The sequence below is a fragment of the Crocuta crocuta genome, unplaced genomic scaffold, assembly GCF_008692635.1.
Source record: "Crocuta crocuta isolate KB4526 unplaced genomic scaffold, BGI_CrCroc_1.0 scaffold29, whole genome shotgun sequence".
Taxonomy (NCBI): Eukaryota; Metazoa; Chordata; class Mammalia; order Carnivora; family Hyaenidae; genus Crocuta; species Crocuta crocuta.
This window is the reverse complement of record NW_027533280.1, coordinates 4,521,131-4,540,742: the sequence shown is the minus strand read 5'-3', so window position 1 is coordinate 4,540,742 and position 19,612 is coordinate 4,521,131. Positions and strand designations below refer to the sequence as shown.

The 19,612-nt window shown below is 36.9% G+C and overlaps 1 protein-coding gene across 1 annotated transcript in view; it reads right to left on the bottom strand.

Annotated features, from left to right (window-relative positions):
* Window positions 1-13,708: 13,708 nt before the first annotated feature.
* The window catches only part of IFT81 (intraflagellar transport 81), an 84,212-nt gene continuing 78,308 nt past the window's right edge, over window positions 13,709-19,612 (bottom strand). The window contains exons 18-19 of the mRNA XM_077747911.1: window positions 19,114-19,155; window positions 13,709-14,250 (exon numbers count right to left, since the gene is read on the bottom strand). Coding sequence (XP_077604037.1) covers window positions 14,068-14,250; window positions 19,114-19,155 — 225 coding nt within the window. The 3' untranslated portion in view covers window positions 13,709-14,067. The remainder of the gene's footprint in view (window positions 14,251-19,113; window positions 19,156-19,612) is intronic.

Sequence of the window (19,612 nt, the reverse complement as noted above, 5' to 3'; positions counted from 1 at the left end):
AATCATGTACAACAGGTCAACTCTGAGAATAGCTACTATTCTAAACATACACCATGTGCCTTCCTGAGTTATCATCTCTGCTTTTAAACAATAATCACTAGATGCATTTCTAAGCATGTTAAAGGCACGGTAACTTCCATTTTCTATAACTTTACCCTAAGCCTGAGGGGACTTCTGGTATTAGATTTATATGATACCTTAAAGATTTTTTTTTTAACATTTATTTATTTTTGAGACATAGAGCATGAGCAGGGGAGGGCAGAGAGAGAGAGGGAGACACAGAATCCGAAGCAGCCTCTAGGCTCTGTGCTGTCAGCACAGAGCTTGCTGTGGGGCTCGAACACACAAACTGTGAGATTGTGATCTGAGCTGAAGTCAGATGCTTAACCTACTGAGCCACCCAGGTGCCCCATAAGAGACCCTTGAATATTGAGAATGAGGCAGTGGTTAAGATGGCAAAATCTCTAGGTCATACTGGCAATTACTTCTATTTAGAAAGCTGCATTGTATTTACTTTATTCTCTGGTTAACCAGGAAAATGATCTGCAGGCCTGAATGGCAACTGTATCTAGCTCCGTAAAAATAATGGAGACACAGTCAGCTTGGAGCTGACTCAGTCTCACCTACCACCTTCATACATTACCTTATTTTATCCTTTCAGTAATTCTTTGAAGTTGTCAGAGAAAGAAACTGAAGTCCAAAGCAATTAAGTGATTTATTCAAGGTCACATTCATTCACTTTTCATTCATTCATTTTTCACTGATCAAAGTTGCCTGTGTGCCTAGCTCGGCACAGGAAATACAACTGTGACCAGAAACCATTCCTGCATTCCATGCTCTTCCAGTCCAAAGGAAGAATCAGATAAGGAAACATATGATTACCATACAGGACTTGTCTTTGAATGGCTTACCCTGTGTGCTAATCATTTTGCTGTTCCCCAGGTGTCTAGCACTCTTTCTGCATGTTCCTGTCCTGGCTCACTAATCTCATCTTCTGTTTTGTGCGTGTGAGTAAGAATAATGATTATATATATGGGCATTCACATAAACATATATTATGAAATATGTGTTTGTTTTTTAGGGTACAGGGTTCCTCTATCTTCCATGCCATTAAAGGATTATAGAGCTGTCTCCTTTACTAAGAGACCCGTTGACTCCCAGGAAATCTCAGCCAGTTTAAGCCCTGGTAGTGACAGTACAGTGTCAAGGAAAGAATGTTAATGAATTTTCCACTAGCTGATCCCAAAAGCTTGGCACAGGAGAGCTCAGTCCACTGAATATTTATATAGCACCTTGATTAAAAGAGCTCAAAGCAATATTGTAAGCAGCTGAATTATAACCTCATTTTGTAAACTGCGTTTTTTTTTTTGTTTTTTTTTTAAGTAGTAGTAACACAGGGGTTGAACTCACGACTCTGAGATCAAGACCCGAGCTGGGATCAAGACACAGAAGCCTAACCAACTGAGTCACTCAGATGCCCCATTAACTGCATATTTTAAATTTAAAAATAAGCTCTCTTACCAACCTTCATTATCTGCTAAAAACAACCAAAAGGTAAATTTCATAGAAAGGAGGCCAGAAGTAAAATTGTAAATGGTGATAATCTCTGGGTTGTGGGATTATACGTGACTTTAATTATCTTCTGTATTTTTCAAAATTTCTACAATTAACATGGTGGATTTTTCAATTAGAAAAAATACCACATAGCCAATTAAAAACAGGCCATCAAACCTCAACCTCACTCATAATTCTAAAAATCCAAATTAATTCTTTTGACCTATCACACTGACAAAGATGTTATAAAGCTAGTATAACTAGCTTAGGCAACAGAATGGCTAACTGGGCTGTCATACACAACTGATGGGATTACAAATTATCACCAGCTTTTTGGAGAGTAATCTATCAAATATCTATCTATCAAAATTTTAAATGCACATACCTCTGAATACAATAATGCTACTTCTAAGTTTTGTTTTGTTTTTTTTCCTGACAGATATACTTGCAACAGAGTGTAAGACACGTGTAGAGGGATGTTCAATCAGGAGCGTGTTAATTAAATTGTGCTACATGCATGTAGTGGAACACTGTTTTAAGAATTAGATACTTGCGGGGCGCCTGGGTGGCTTAGTCAGTTAAGCGTCCGACTTTCGCTTAGGTCATGATCTCGCGGTTCGTGGGTTCTAGCCCCGCGTCGGGCTCTGTGCTGACTGCCAGCTCAGAGCCTGGAGCCTGTTTCAGTCTGTGACTCCCTCTCTCTCTGACCCTCCCCTGCTCACGCTGTCTCTCTCTCTCTCTCTCTCTCTCCTAGAAATAAATAAAACATTAAAAAAAATTAAAAAAAAAAAAGAATTAGATACTTGCAACTGTTGAGAATAACTCTTTACAGACATATGACTATAACTTACTCTTTGGTGCAAAAAAGCAAGATGTAGGGGTGCTTGGGCGGCTCCATCGGTTGAGCGTCCTACTTTAGCTCAGGTCATGATCTCGTGGTTCATGAGTTCAGGCCTGCATCAGGCTCTGTGCTGACAGTTCAGAGCCTGGAGCCTGCTTCGGATTCTGTGTCTCCCTCTCTCTCTTCCCCCTCCCTCACTCATGCTCTCTCTCTCTCTCAAAAATGAATAAACATTGAAAAATTTAAAAGAGCAAGTTGTAGAACAGTGACTATAACCTCTTTGTGCACAGTTTTCAAAGGCTGTAAATACATATATGCACTTGTGTGTACAATGAAAACGTCAGCAAGAATATTCCAAAAGCTAACTTTGGAAATACGTCAGAGAAGGAAGAAGACTGAAGTAGGTGAGTAACTTTTGTTTTTTTAAACTAATATTGCTTGGTATCATTTGACTTCTGTTACATTGAGCTATATTTCCATTTTTTAACAGTTTTATTGGGGGCATAATTCACATACCACACAAATTCACCAATTTAAAGTGGTTTTAGTGTAGTCACACAATGTTTCTTAATATATCCACAGAGGGGGGAGGGGGGATGGGCATGGAGGACACTTGTGGGGATGAGCACTGAGTGTTATGTGGAAACTAATTTGACAATAAACTATTAAAAAAAAAATATCCACAGAGGTGTACAATCATCAGTGTACACAGATGTACACATCTGAAACTCATATAATGTTATATACCAAATTTACCTCAATAAAAAAATTTTGTTGGGAAGATGCTCCAAAAGTGAACTTACTAGTGGCAAGAGAATGTGTGAGATAGTCATAGAAAGTTTCACATTTATTTATTTTTAGAGAGATAGAAACAGTGCACGTGGGGGCAGGGCAGAGAGAGAGGGAGAGAGAGAATCCCAAGAAGGCTCCTTGCAGTCATCCCCAAGCCCAACATGGGGCTCAGACTCACAAAACCATGAGATCATGACCTGAGCTGAAATCAAGAGTCAGATTGACTAAGATCTAAGACACCAAGGAGCCCCACAATCTGAGAAAGCTTAAATAGTAATGGAATGATATGCATAAACAAGGAGAAAAAAATGAGAACCAAAAAAGTTGGAGAGGGTCAGGGACAGAAAAAGGTTAAAATGAGTTTGAACCAGAAACATATTAGGACTGCCTTCATTAAATAAACATATCTGGATTTTGTAAGAAAAAGATCAAGGTAAGATATTTGGGCATGATAAGAAAAAGAAAATAAAGAAACTTAATTTGATGGTACTGCAAATATTTGGGTAAACCAGCTTCTATATAAATCTGCAGACAGCTGGATATAAATTCCATCTACGGAAAAATAAAAAGCGTGTAGAGAAATACATTTACTTTGTACTTGCTAGAAATCTCTCCTGTCTTACGAAGACTGACAGCAAGATACTAACTCTCAAGCAATTACTGAACATCAATAATGATCTGATTTGGTTAAGAGCATCTGAGAATATAAGGGGAGCTGGATAGAGAGAAAAGGGCTCCCAAGACATAGTGACAGACTTAATAAAAACAAACCATGCAGGAATACTCTTTTTGGCTCAAAGTTTTGTATGTTTTTAGATGAAAGATGAGAAAACACACATTTGAAAGATATTTTATGAACACATTCAGCAAAACTCACATTTAATCTCTGTAATATTTAAAGTAAAATTACCTTTTTCTGAGACTTTTCCATCACTAAAATCTTCTTTGAGCACTACAGATCTTGGGGATATTTTGAGGTATCATCTTATTTTCTTTTGTCATATCTTTAAAAAGCACAGTTCAAAAGTTTTGTGCAGTTGGAGAGTTTCTGGTAGCAGTAAGAGCAAACTTTATTGCTTATCCTATAAAATCTATTAGTTTGGGTACTATTAACTCTTATTTATTTTTTAATACATTTTTAAAAATGATTTTTATTTCTGAGAGAGAGAGAACGAGAGAGAGAGAGAGACAGAGACAGAGAGAGAGAGATGGTGTGAGCAGGGGAGGGTCAGAGAGAGGAAGATACAGAATCCAAAACAGGGCTCCAGGCTCGGAGCTAGCTGTCAGCACAGAGCCCGACGCGGGGCTCGAACCCACGAACCATGAGATCATGGCCTGAGCTGAAGTTGGACGCTAAGCCGACTGAGCCACCCAGGCGCCCCCTATTAACTCTTATTAATTAGAGAGTGCTGTGACTGTAGCAAATACTTTAGTTCAACATCAATAAAGTAATGGAAATGTACACAGGATAGCCACGCCCATGGAAAATCTGTTTTTTTAAAAAATTTTTTTAAATGTTTTATTTATTTCTAGGAGAGAGAGAGAGAGAGAGACAGCGTGAGCAGGGGAGGGTCAGAGAGAGAGGGAGTCACAGACTGAAACAGGCTCCAGGTGGCAGTCAGCACAGAGCCCGATGCGGGGCTCGAACCCACGAACTGCGAGATCATGACCTAAGCAAAAGTCGGACACTTAACCGACTAAGCCACCCAGGCGCCCCGAAAATCTGTTTTTATTAAGGAGTAAATGTCAGATTAAAGATAAAAGTCACCAGTTTTTGAATTAGGAAACTGCAAAGCAAGGCTGGGGCGATAATTTATAACAATTAAAAATTTAAGATCACACTGTTACCTGATGGATGGATCATCTTTAAGAGTATCTTAAGTAGTAGGTTTTAAAAATCTGTTGACTGTTCAAAATCACTCACCCTGTGGCTAATCGTCGACGTAACTGATTTGATACCAAATCAAGCAACAAGGAATCCTGGCGAACAAGTTATCCTTTGAAGTACTATAAAATGGTTTTTCTATGTCTACGTGTGTGTGTGTATGTGTGTGTGCGCGTGCATGTTAACACATTCTACTGGGCATTCATGTACTGCGTATGCTGGAGACTGTTGCTAGCAACATAATCATCTCTATAAATGCTCTGATTGACTATAACATCTTAGGAAACCATATGAAAATAGAAAATGTTACTATCTCTGGTAATATGCCGTGTAGGACAATAATCAGACTGTAAGTCTCAGTTATTCATTTGTTTAAAAGTAAGATTGCTTTATCAACAGGTTACCTAAGTCTTGTCCTGTGACTGTGACAACAAATTAAAAATGGAACTGCTTGAACCTCCAAAATATGCATAATGGTAACTGAAAGAATGTTGCTTTAATGACAGTTAAAACCATCCATCTCCGTGGGCTAAATGTAGATACAACTGGAAGCTAGCCTTGGCTTTCGGGCTTGAGGTTAGACTTGTAGGACTTGTATTGTCATCTGGACAGGTGGCAATAACCTTAGCCGGGGATGTCAGAGCCTCCCCAGTCTTCTTTTAGATCTTACATCAAGTTACAATGAACCCTGGCTTTGAAACAAATTTTGAATGCCAGAAAGCAAAGGTGAAGGGTTAACTGCTCTATATTTTTTATTTCTTAGATGCTAAAATATTTCAAAAAATCAAGGACAGCTCAATTTAGATTACAAAAAGGCGCTCTGATGAAAAGCAAATGTGTTCCTAAATGTATTTTGAAATAGATGGTTAGAAAGCTAACATAGAGTTTGTGGTCTAAATATATCATTCTTTCAGAGGCAGAACATATTGCTGGGGGAAAAATCCTCTATCATAGGGCTTATGGCATATAGTAACTAAAATGTTTTTCCATCCTTTGAATTTTCAATGTTGGGAAATATTATTCAGTAGACCCAGAGAGAAGTCCTAAATTGGAAAAGCAGCTGCATCCAAGGTCATCTCTCTTGTTTCCAAATATATCTTGAAACAAATGCAAGAAGGGCACTTTGCTGAGTGTTATCTGGACATATATAGTTTCAATCAAATTCTTCAAGAAGTGTCAGAATAAAAGTTGAACATTTGTTTGACACTGCCAAGTCACTAGCAAGTGGGTCTCTTTGAGCATGGAGGCTCTCCTTGGTGACTTGGCAATTAGTACAACAAAAAACGAGTTCTTTTTCCTACTCTCAAGAAATCAGGTGCAGTTAAACACCAACTCTGAATTTTTTCCTCACATTTTTTAATATATAGAAAATCACATAAATTTATAAAAGTGTCTCTCAACAGAAGTAGAACTTTTAAATACACTGCTTCTAAGCTCAGTTCCCTGTAATTATCAAATCTGTTTCACACATCTGAAAATGTTACATGGAACAAAAAAGTTAGGATAGAGATGACATAGAGCTGTAATGTGAACCAAAGAATAAAATGCTGAATCTTTGAGTTAGTGTAAAAAATATCTCCCTAAATGCAAAGCAATAAATAACTGGCTTATTGCCTCTCCTTTGTCATTAAAAAAAAAAAAAAAAAGTTAGCCCATGATAGCAGTCTCCCATGGTAGTGACTGTTTGTCACTCTCTACAATGTAGTGAGTCTCTCATTACATCAAGTATCCAAGGGAAGCAGGGACATTAACAACTCCCAATGATCGTACACCAAATGGACAGGACTCACTATTGCACCAACCCAGAACCTTCAGCAATTTGGTTTTCAACTGCTTCTCCACCTCCAACTTGTTCCTGATTCCCTGCAGCCTTGTCTGGCTAGTACTTCAGGGCATTCCTGTCTCAGGGCTTCTCCTTCCCCACAAGCTCTTACTTCCTCCAGGAGCCACATTCTGCCCTTGTGGTCAGAAGAGTTGACTTGTATCTGCATCTCCCTCTCTAGCCTGCTCAAATTGTTCCAGCCCAAAGTGTTTTTTTTCCTTTGAATGTCCTAAGTCTGTTAACTCTTGATCCCCTTCCAAAAAGCTGAATCAAAACTTTTAGAGACCCTAAACCCTGAGAATTATTAGACTTTCTTACACTGAGAAGAGTGTAAGGAAGTCTAATAGCTCTGATTTTTCTAATAAAAACTTCTTTGATCTCTGAAATATAAAACACTTCCAGAAAGTTCAGAGTATATCAGTTTGCCCACTAGATAATCCACTGCTGTAAATTATACTTCAACTGTTGGTTACATTTTTTGTCCTGGTAACTAGACTTCAAGTTCCCTGGAAGGAGAGGCCGTGTCTTTTCCTGCTTGATATGCTTGATAAAAAGCTGGATGCAGCAAAGGGCCAATGAGCACCCGCTGGCTTCACCCCTGGTGCCCTCTCATGCTCTCCTGTTCACCTGTCCAAATCCTTATCTTTCCAGGCCCTCATCATTCCTCCCTCTTTTTTTTTTTTTTAATATTTTTATTTATTTCTAGGAGAGAGAGAGAGAGACAGCGTGAGCAGGGGAGGGTCAGAGAGAGAGGGAGTCACAGACTGAAACAGGCTCCAGGCTCTGAGCTGGCAATCAGCACAGAGCCCGACGCGGGGCTCGAACCCACGAACCGCGAGATCATGACCTAAGCGAAAGTCGGACGCTTTACCGACTAAGCCACCCAGGCGCCCCATCATTCCTCCCTCTTTGACCAGACCTGCTTGCCTTCTCTTTGACTTCTCTAGATCTCCATTTTGATAGAACTTCGATAGCACCACAGAATTCAGCACTTGGTTATTAGGTTTTGCTATGTTTGCTGCTGTTTAATGTATTGTTAGTCATGTTAATGACAGGGCTGTGTCCGACATATTTATTGTACCTTTTCATAGAGTTTAGTTCAGTGCCTAGCACACCAAATCACAGAGCACAAGGGCTTCACACATGATAGGAGCCTCTTCCTCTCCCTAGTGGGTCCCTTTCTGAGCCATATTAGACTTCTGGTCATTTCCTGAGCATGTCGTGTTCTTAAATGCCTTTACATCTTGCTCCTTTCCCCTGGCTATCAAAATCTTTAACTCCTCCTTACAAACCCAGCTCAAGTCTTACCTCAGTCCCCCGTGTCAGAATGAATCACTTCTTCCTCTGAGCTCCTTGTTCTTTTTATACATAAAAGAATTTTTAAATTCTTGCTACAAAATATTAGAGTCTTTTAGACTGTGAGCTCTTTGAAAGCCAAAACCAGATCATGCTCACTTTATATTTTAGCACTTAGCACAATGTCAGGCACACAGAGGACAATAAATATTTGTATATAAATGAATGAGTGAATGAATGAATTTACAATTTCATTCTCCAATTTAGCAAGTAATATCTTGCTAATTTCTTTGGTTTAGCTTTGCCATTTTCATAGAGGAAGGCAAGAAATGTCTATAAAACTATTCAATGGATTTTGGATTTGACCAAATTAAATGAATTTTGTGGTTTTGCTTAATATTGTATTGTATTTCAATTCTTAAGTTTCATTGCAGCATTGTTCATAAAAATAAGAAACTGGAGTCTATCTATATGTCCAGCAACAAGAGATATATATATGTGATTTTAACACTTTTACAGGAAAAGATTTAAATTCTAACATATATAGTTTCCATTTGTTCTATATCTAAAACTATTACTCGTTTCTTTTTGTATTTACTTGACATTCATTTTTAGCATAATTCCCTCATCTGGTTGGTAGAGTTTATTTTTAAACATTTCCTAAAGTTTTTTTTCCTTAAGCATATAGTCAGTGAACACATTTTTAAAAATTATAATTTCACACATATTCCTTAAATATGTTCCTTAAATGGACATGAACCTGTCTGCATATATACAGCCAGTGTATCCAGGGTCACACTCTGCTGCCTACAGCACAACAGGGAAGAGCACAGGTTTTGGGTCCTGGCTCTGCCACAGTTATTAGTTGTGAAATACTGTGGAAGCCTCTCTGTGCCTCAGTTTCCTCATCTATTAAATGGGGGCGATAGTCCTTACCTCCTAGCGTTGCTGTGAGAGCTACCTTCGTTCATACACATAAAGCATTTAGACAGTATCTGGTACATACTGAATGCTCAATAATGCGCTGGCTGCTATTGTCATCATCATCATCGTCATCATCATGATTATGATTACAAAGCTTCAGGGGGTAAAATTTGTTCAATCTTCTTTGCCTAACTGCTGTTTTTAAAAAATTTCCTTCCCATATAAGTTTGCTTCATTTTTAGAACCAAGAAACTAAGCAGGCGGTGCTCTTTAACAATGAAACAGGCTCCCTCATGAGGAGTGAGCCGCATTGCGGTTACTCTACTGTGGCTGGAAAGTGGTCTCTGCTGCAAGCGCTGTGGTACTGATTTCTGAGCTGCTGAGAGGGTGAGAGAGAGCTCTCAAAGGTCCCAATTTAATAAATGATTGCACGACTCATTCTGAGGTTCTTTTCAAGCTCCAAGATGCCATGGCTGTGCACCAGGTCACCACGTGCAGTGCTGAGCGGCAGCCCGCCAGGAACCTGCTGCTGCACTCTGAACTGGGGTGGAAACTGATACTTTCACTGAAAAACAGAAATCTTTAATTTCCTCCTGAATTCTGAACAGTGATTTTCCATAGCAGTAAACCAAGTTTGGTGACTCAAGTCTCTCAGCAATTCTAGAGAGGAAGTTGTGAAATTATCGTGTTTGCTGAGAAAGTACTTCCAGTTTGCCAAAAGAGGGAGCTTGGGAGCAGAAAGCATGTTTGTCCAAGTCTTTTACAAAACACTTGGTTGGATTCTGTGTTTTAGGTTTTTGTTTCTTTTGCAAGGATGGGATGGAACTAAATGACTGTTACAGCCAACTTTCTCTTCTTAATATTGTCTCAAGACGGGAGAGTCAAAGATTGAAAATACACAGATAACTTTGAAAGATCCCTCCCTATCCCTCCCAAACAAAATGCTCTCACCTCATGCCTGGCTGCCATATACAAACAGCTCTAATTAAACTGTTCTCATTGAAAGGAAAGGGAGGAGGAGCTAAGCCAGTGGCTCCTCCTGGCTAGAGAAACAATTACATATTTAATGAAAGTGCCTTAAAAAAAATCTGCTGGCTGCCACGGACTGTTTAAAAAGGAAGGGTTCATTGTATACATAATCTAGATCTTACCTTCACTACAACAACGTATAAGTTATTGAAATAACTTATTTATTAAACCAAATTTAATTTCATTAAACCAAGTTTAATGAAAGTTAATCATCAGGCTGCTTAGTTATCCACTCCCTAGGGCTAAACACTCCTTAATGCCAAACAAGGGGAATGATGTAAGTGCCTAGAACCATTTGTAGAAACAAGTCTTTGATTCATGCTCATTAGTCACTAATGTAAGGAAAATGCCTGCATATGACCTGGAGGTTTCTAGAAGACACACATCTCCTCCATACGAAGTCATTTCAACACAAACTTGATTTTGCCTTTGTAAAGGCAGCTTTGGCAAGGTATCCATTGCTGTGTATTTTCAAATTCAATTCAAGAATTCAGCAAATTTATACATTTTTAGTTGGAGCAACATATTCAGGTTCTTATTTTACTCCAATTACCAAAAGCGCTCTGCACCATGTTAGCCTAAAACTTTTAAGAAATAATCATACTTGGAAAATCACAGAGCTTAAAGTCTTCCAGAAAATTTATATATGTTCTATTAAACTCATAAGGCAGAATAATACATTTGGATTTAATACTAATGAAATGGCTTCTTTTATTATTGCTGCCCGCGGAAATAAAGCAAAATGATAGAAAGTATTAATCTAAAGAGGAAAGTTACATGTTTTGTAATTTCCTAAGATCTGGTTTGAGTTCCACAGGCCTTTGAACAAAGCTCTCAGACCATTCTGGTACACTCCCTGGACCCGGAAAAGACATGATCTTGTATTCAATTGTTAATAGACTTATAACAGCAAAGACATTATCCTATTGTAAGATTGTTCTTAAAGGACAACCTTTAAAGTTGGATTATTTCCTGAACTAATACAGAAAGCAAGATAAGCAGTGGCCTTTTGGAATTTACAGTTTATCCAGTCAGTTCCACGCAACAGCTGGCAGCACCGAGTCCTAGGAGGAGCAAATCCATGAACGCAAAAGCAGATTTCACAGGCTACATTTTTCTCCTTTATTTGGGCCATCATGTGGAAGACAGATTATTTTCCAAAACGATTAAGTACTCTCATCAATTAGCCAGCTAGAGTATCAGTCCTGAAGGAAAAACGCTAATAAGCTCTTCTGTAAGTGCCGGCTGTCAAAAACTGTCAGAGTTAGTCAAAGCTTTTTAATGTTCCGATCAAATCACAAAATGAGTGGAAAGTCACTGTATAAAACCCATTAAGATGCATTACTAAGTGTCCAATGTTACATAAAAACTATAAATAACTTTGTACTTTTAGGGTTTTTTTCCCCCCAATTTGCTTTTCTTGAAGTAATAATGATGTTCTGCTTCAGTTAATAAAGTAATTTTGGAGCTGCCTTAGTGTTTAATCCACATACTCTTTCTGTGTGGAATAAGATGGCAAGCAATAATCATATCAGAATTATAAGCATTCCTTGGAGTATCTGTCATTAACAATTTTAAAAATTAAGGGAAGAGCACCAAAGATAGTAAAGGCTAAAAAATTAATCATCAAGCTTAATAATCTTACAAGCTGACTTTCCTTAGGGGAATAAAATGCTGTTTCTGTGAAGGACATCTAGTCTTCAAATATTTGCAAAGGAATTCATATCCTGGTTAAAGGAACATCACTTGCCACGGGCTTAAAAATAACAAGCCAGTAGCCAATACTGAACAAATACATCTACCACAATGTTCAGAAACTGACTTAATTGAATTAAGAAAGGTTTGTTTCCACACTGAAACATAGCCTTTCCTCTTTTAGCATCCAGTGGATCAAGCTGTTGATTTAAATGCACAAATGGTAGCTGGTATTCTGGTAGCTGCTACTTGCCCAAATGAGAGGCTAAAGTAAGCTGAGGACCATATTCAAACCACATAAAACATTAAAATTCTTCTTTTTTTCCTTGAAATTTGTTAAAAGAAGTTTGTTTCCACACTTTCTTGGTAAGTTTTTCCTTGCTCTGAGGGATCCCATCTCTTCTTGCGATAGTTCCCAGAGTTACCAATAATCTCTGTGCTAGTACATTTCTCTGATAACCAGGAGCTTTCAAACAAAAAGTAAGAGTTGGAACACACTTGGAAACAAAGGGATCCAAAGCCATTATCAAGTCTGTATGTTTCTCACAGAGTAGAAACAACATTAATTTTTTTTTTAATTACTTAATGTTGATTCATTTTTAAGAGGGAGAGAGCATGAGCGTGCACAAGCAAGGGAGGGGCAGAGAGAGAGGGGGACAGAGGATCCCAAACAGGCTCTGCACCTACAGGAGAGAGCCTGATGTGGGGCTTGAACTCATGGACCATGAGATCATGACTGGAGCCGAAATTAAAGTTGGACACTTAACCAACTGAGCCACCAAGGCGTCCTGAAACGACTTTCTTCATTGAAATGTTCTTTGCCCTCACCACCCCCCGCAGGATAGCTACAAAGAACTAACCCAAGATGGACATGCTAATATGAAATCTGAGTTTTCAAATCTAAAGGGAAGACATTTAAAAAAGTATAATGAAGGGCGCCTGGGTGGCTCAGTCGGTTAAGCATCTGACTTTGGCTCAGGTCATGATCTCATGGTTCGTGGGTTTGAGCCCCGTGTCTGGCTCTGTGCTGACAGGTAGCTCAGAGCCTGGACCCTGTTTCAGATTCTGTGTCTCCCTCTCTCTCTGACCCTCCTCTGTTCACGCTGTCTCTCTCTCTCAGAAGTAAATAAAACTTAAAAAAAAAAGTATAATGAGGCTGAAATGAAGTTAAGGGTAGTATATGAATTTAGTAATATTCTTTAAGGAAAAAAAAATCAAAGAAATCTTCAAGTACCCTGTCCAAATGAAGCAGAAATGAGAAGCACTTTAGACTCTTGAATCTCACTTGGAATCCCATGCTAACTTTTTAGCACATGATAATATATATATTCCATGACTATTTTTTACACTATGTTAGATTTTGGGTGAAAATAACAATGAATCCTTAAATTTAATACAATACTATAAAATGAGGAGTGCCTGGGTGGCTCAGTTGGTTAAGCATTGGACTCTTGATTTTGACTCAGGTCATGATCTCACAGTTTGTAAGTTAGAGCGCTGTACTGGGATCTGTGCTAACAGCGTGGAGCCTACTTGGGATTCTCTCTTCCCCTCTCTCTTCCCCTCCCCTGCTCACGCTCTCTTTCTCTCTCAAAAATAGAAACAAACAAACAATACTATAAAATACTTTAAAAAAATTTGATACAAGTATAAAATTCAAAAATAAATAGCCAAGTTTTTATTTGCTTACATGCACCAAGTTTTATTTGCTTTTAAATCAAACAGACAGAACAAGCACATTATTCAAAATAGTAAATTTTCTTGAATTTTACAGAAGAGAAACTGAAGTGAAACTGTAGGAATTGCTGAACTTCAGATAAATGTTTCTTCAAAACAAGAGATATTAGTTCCTAAAAGATTCCTCTAAAGTTAAAAAAAGATTAAGAAGAACTTTAAGCCACAGGGTTATTACATTTTTGAAAAACTACAAGCTTCTTAATGGACATATGTTTACATTTACAGAGAGTAAACTTAGTCTCCTGTCTCATAAAACTCAGACAACACGACTAAGCAAACAATAAACTAAGCAAAACAATAAAAGCTGTTTTTATTATTAAAAAACTTTAAAACCTAAATCTACCTTAATATTTTATCTTCCAAGAAAACTTAATAGGGAATGGCTAATCTGAAAGCAAAACGTACAAATCACTTTCAAGAAAAGGAATACATTATGGGATTATGCTTATATCTAGTAGCATCAACTAAAACCTCAAACGATGTCACATGAATTCAGAGTATCAGCCGGTCCTCTCCTCCCTCCTGAATTACCTGACCAATGGAAGTTTGGCTTTGTTGTTTCAGAAAGCACTGTTTCTTACATTCCATCAACTGTTCAAAATCACGCCACATTTTTGCTTGTTTCATATTTGGACCATGACTTTCTCGTACAGCCTTCTGTTTTTCTCGGAGTTTCTATCATTAAAAAAAAATAGTTAAATCTCAGTTACAGCGATTTACTTCCATTGCTATGGTCTGCTTTGAACATAGAATAAGAACAGTTAACTAAAAATCAGGTTTTCGTGAGATGAATGAAAACTAAGATGATAAAAGTTAATTAAATTTATGATAGACGTAGGAGAGCTTGAAGATAAAAAGAATATAAAAATATAAAAGGGGGGGCACCTGGCTGGCTCAGTTAGTTAAGTGAGGTCAGGTCATGATCTCATGATTCGTGGGTTTGAGCCCCACACTGGGCTCTGTGCTGACAGCTTAGAGCCTGGAGCCTGCTTCAGATTCTGTGTCTTCTTCTCTCTCTCTGCCTCTCCCTGGCTTGTGCCCTCTCTTTCAAAAATAAATACATAAACATTTAAAAAATCCAAAACAGAACAACCATATCATCCAATCATTCCCCTAAAAAAAAGGAAAGAAGAAGAAAAGGCAGTGAGGGAATAAAGGGAATCATGAAAGTGGAAAATGGAACAGTATCATGGTGTAAAAAAAAAGAGTGCAGATTTTGAAAGTCGGAAGACTTTGGTATATAACTTGGCTTGGTAACTAGCTCTAAGTAAGACAATTTTTCTGGACTTCAGTTTTCTCAATTGTCAATTAAGGCTAATAATAGAGGATAATTATAAAATTATCTCCCTTATAAGATTATCTTTTCATAAGACGCAGTAGATCTGGAAATACTTGATAAACTATCATGTGTTATATGTTATTATTATTAAATATTCTATTCTTTCCTGGATCTGTGTATGCTCTGTGTATACCCAAATAAATCAATTGTATGCATATATTCCTCGGGGGGAAAGTTTTGTAATTTTTAAAAAAAGTATACTATTAAATAGGCCCAAACCCTTACCAGATTTATTTTTGTTACTAATAGCCTATATGATTCCATCTGTCAAAACTGTTCTACTCACAGACTCTAACATTATAAACAAGAATAAGAAAAGCTTTCAATAAGTTGTAAAAATGTATTTTGGTTCTATATTATGGCAAATTCAGAAAGGGTGACTGAAAGGAGGCTTAGCAGAAAGTCAGAGACAATGAGAGGAAGAAAGGAAGAGGGGAAGGATGGAAAGCAAGTAAGCAGAGGAAAACAGAGAAGATGAGAGCGCACACATCAGGAAACAGTGTACACGGTGACACTGAATGTGAGATATCACTAAGGACAGAAAAATAAACAAAGGTTCAGAAATAGGTAACAAAGAATGGTCCCTATTCTTTCCTCCCTTGATGTATGGTTGATCTAATAGTTGATGCAAGGACACAAATGAGAAGGCTGGTCATTGGTACTTGCACAAATAAGAGGCTAAACTAAGCTAGGACTAGATTCAAAACACTTGACTGAAAACTGTCCTCCACAGCTATTGCTAATGAAAGCAAAATTAACAGCAAATAGCAACAGGAAACAAAGCAGAATTAAGAAAATATAATTTAAATATAACCAGCAAATTTTTGACACAATACCTGGCATGCAAATACATCTATTTAAGTCTATGTTACAACAACAACAAAAAAATAGAGGCAAACCAAGAAACAGACTCTTAACTATCGAGAACACACTGATGGTTCCCAGAAGGGAGGTGGGTGGGTGAGGATGGGTTAAATAGTTGATGTGATGAGGATTAAGGATGCACTTATTGTGATGAGCACTGGGTGTAATACGGAAGTGCTGAATCACTATACTGTATACCTGAAACTAATATTACACTGTATGTTAATTAACTGGAATTTAAATAAAAACTTAAAAAAAACAAAGTATCTTACAACAAATATTTTTATCTTAATGAAGTAAAACAAAAGTAGTTAAGTCAGATCTAGAATTTTAAGAGTTTTTAGAATGACTTTAAGAGAAAGGTACTACCTAACTATAAATTTTCATATATTATTGAAATGAAATTTTCTTATATTATTGAAATAGTTTCCTTGTCAAAAATCCTAACAACCTATAAAAGTTATTTAAAGAACCAAAGACAGGATGTGGGCATTGTCTGTGTCAGAAATATTAAATTTAATGTGTTTCATAACCATGTGTGTTTGAAACCTGTAACTTTATGAATATAACTGCCTTAGTATATAATTTATTTTTAATGTTACTGCCACTTAATACAGATTTATTTTGTTGATAGTTATAATGAACAAAAAATACTTATCACAAATTCCATTGTTCTTTAAAGGGGAGGTGGTATAGTGGGGGTGAGTTATAACTTTCAGTACAGTATTCCACAGTACTTGGTAAGGCAAATTCTAGTATATGATCATGTGAATTTTTGCACTATGATAGGTTGGATTAATTCCATAAACTCAGTTGGACTTGGAGGTCTGTGGATGTTCAGTCTATGCTGGTTGGGAAGGCTTCGGCTATCATCACATTGAAAGTCTAGGTTTATTCAGTATTTACCTTAAAATTTAAGTCTACTCTAGGAATGAGGGGATTGAGGAACTTTTGGGGGATGAGCTAATCAATGGCTCTTTTTGCTGAAATATACTTGTCAGACTGCTATTATCACTTTTTGTAAAGATTCTTCAGTAAAACACTACACTGGAAGGGCAAAGAATAATCTTTATTCTGACGTAGCAATTACATTTGGGTCTTTGAAAGAATTCAGGTTTGATAAAAATTTCTGTACACAAAGCATCCATCCACATACTTTTTAAAACACAAGAAATTGAGGAATGTTTTCATATGAATAAATATATTACCTAAGATATGAAGTGTTTGGGTGAAAGCAAGTTACTGACAATCATACTAAATCCTAAAACCCCTGAATCTCTAGTGAATGTTTAAAACTTGATTCAAATATATGTTTTCAAATATGAAATTATTTCTTTTTTCCTTTTCGAGTATGGGATGTCATCCCATAAAGGGAAGAAGATGTACAGAACTCACAATTTCTCTGATGGAATGGAGGAATCAGCTTAAGCTTTCCTTTCTTTTTTTTAATTTACATTAATATGAGGGGCATTTATTCACCAATCATACAGAAAGAACAGATGAACACTTTTTAGAAAAATAGACAATTCCAGGTTTGGAATAGGAAAAGTCCAGGATGAGCCTGGCACATTTTGTCATACCAGAAAAGAAGCCATCAAAATCTAGCAGCATTGTTTCTAAAGGATTCAGGAGCTGACTTCAAGAGGTGCCTATTGGCTTAACATGGGGGCAATTTGAGCACTGACAGGAATAATAATTATAATAGATCAAAATATCTCCAATAAGTTAAATCTAGGAGTCATAAAGGTACTTGCCAAGGATAAGAAACAAAAACACCTCATCAGTTTGAAAACCAGTAAATAAGCAAATCAAGCAGTTATTCTGCCTTTCTTATATGGGCTGTATCTTAGGGTAACTAAATAGTTGATAAGGAGTTGCTCTTTACAGAATTATTCCAGCCAATAAATGAAGAAGGAATAACATAATTAGAATGCCATCATTTTGCAACCTCTGATGAATTAATGGGTCTCAGAAGTTATTTCATTGGCTGCCTATATTACACAAACAGAGCCTCCTCAAAGAATACATACTCCTACCTATAAAGTGTACTTACCAAATATTGAATTCCTCTAGGTCTAACTACCAATCCACACTACATACTGGGCACAGAAGAACATGCTAGTTGACACCATAGGGATGTCATCAGCAAAGTTCAGCATGTTGGAAACCCGTTAGGACAAATAAGTAGGTTTTCTTTTCCTTAAATTTTCCAACAAATATATTTTAAAGAAAGATGAAAGAATAACCTACAGGAAGAGACTTAAGAGCTATATCAACTAATAGCACTGTATGAATTCTTATTAGGATCCTGATTCAAACAAATAAACAATAAGAAATGATGACACAATTGGTGAAGGTACAACTGGTGAAATATAGATCTTAAAAAAAAGAGAAAAGAATGACAGAGCTGGTGTCTTTAAAATGACTGTTCAGGAGCACCTCAGTGGCTCAGTCAGTTGAGCGTCCGACTTCAGCTCAGGTCATCTCACTCACGGATTTGAGCTCCCCATCGGGCTCTGTGCTGACAGCTCAGAGCCTGGAGTCTGCTTTGGATTCTGTGTCTCCCTCTCTGTCTGCCTTCCCCTGCTCACACTCTGTCTCTCTGTCTCTCTCTCAAAATAAATAAACATTAAAAAAATTTAAAAAACAACAAAGTGCTTTCTTTAAAATAAAATAAAATAAAATAAAATAAAATGTCCAAATGTGTTGCTTTATGAAGTCAATTAGAAAAATCAGTGAATTAGTCATTTAAGTCCCAATGGTCAAGGTCTTTACTAGCCATCACTTCTTCTACTAGGAGTGGCTCAGAAAACTAAGAAAACAAGACTCAATCACATATTACTACATTCATAAAACTGGCAGGGAGGGAGCTGAATATGACAAGTAAGGATTTTTGATTATTTATGTCAAATGAATCAATATTTGTAAAGGACATAGACCAGTGCCTGGATCATTGTAATGAGCTTTGTGCTTACTGAATAAAATAAATAAGCATATACTTATCTCATGAAGAGATACCTGAGAATTGTAGTTCATTACACATGGCACTTTTGTTTCTTAGAACCTTCTCATAAATTCTTTGTTATTTAAAACTAGATATAAAAATAAATAAATAAAATTAGATTTTTTCCTTCAAAAATCCATGTACCTTCACTTTTGTATACACACACGCATAAATTCCTAAGGAAGAATCTTCATCTTTGTAAGAAATTAAGAAAGATCCAATTTCTCTTTGAAAACTGTACCATAACCTTTTAAAAAGAATGACAGTGTCAAAACCATGTAGTGAAAGCCTGAATTAGATACACTTAAAAAAATAAATAATACATTCTTACCTTTCCAAGGTTTTCCTGTTCGGCAATATTTTTTGTATACTGCTCCCTAAGGAATCAACATAATGATTTCGTTTCAATTTATTTCAATTGATTTGATCATACAACTAAATTATAAATTAGCATATCTATCTAAATGTATTAGACAGAGGAGTCAGAGTGAAGCCAAATACTCTCTTTCACCATCTTTTGTCAGTTCTTCTAGTAAATAGTATTTATGGGGAAAAAAAACATAGAACACCACATAAGAAGTTAAGAGAATCAAAATGTTAAGTACTGTTTCTGTACTTAGGTACCATTTTACACTTAAAACAATGGCAACCCATCTGCCTAAGTCATAATTTTTAAAAGCTTTTATTTAAGTAATCTTTACATAAAACGTGCGGTTCAAACTCATAACCCTGAAATCAAGAGTTGCCTGCTCTACTGACTGAGCCAGCCAGGCGCACCAGTCACACTTTATTTTTGAAGAGGTTGTAGAAAGGAGAAAGGATACACATTT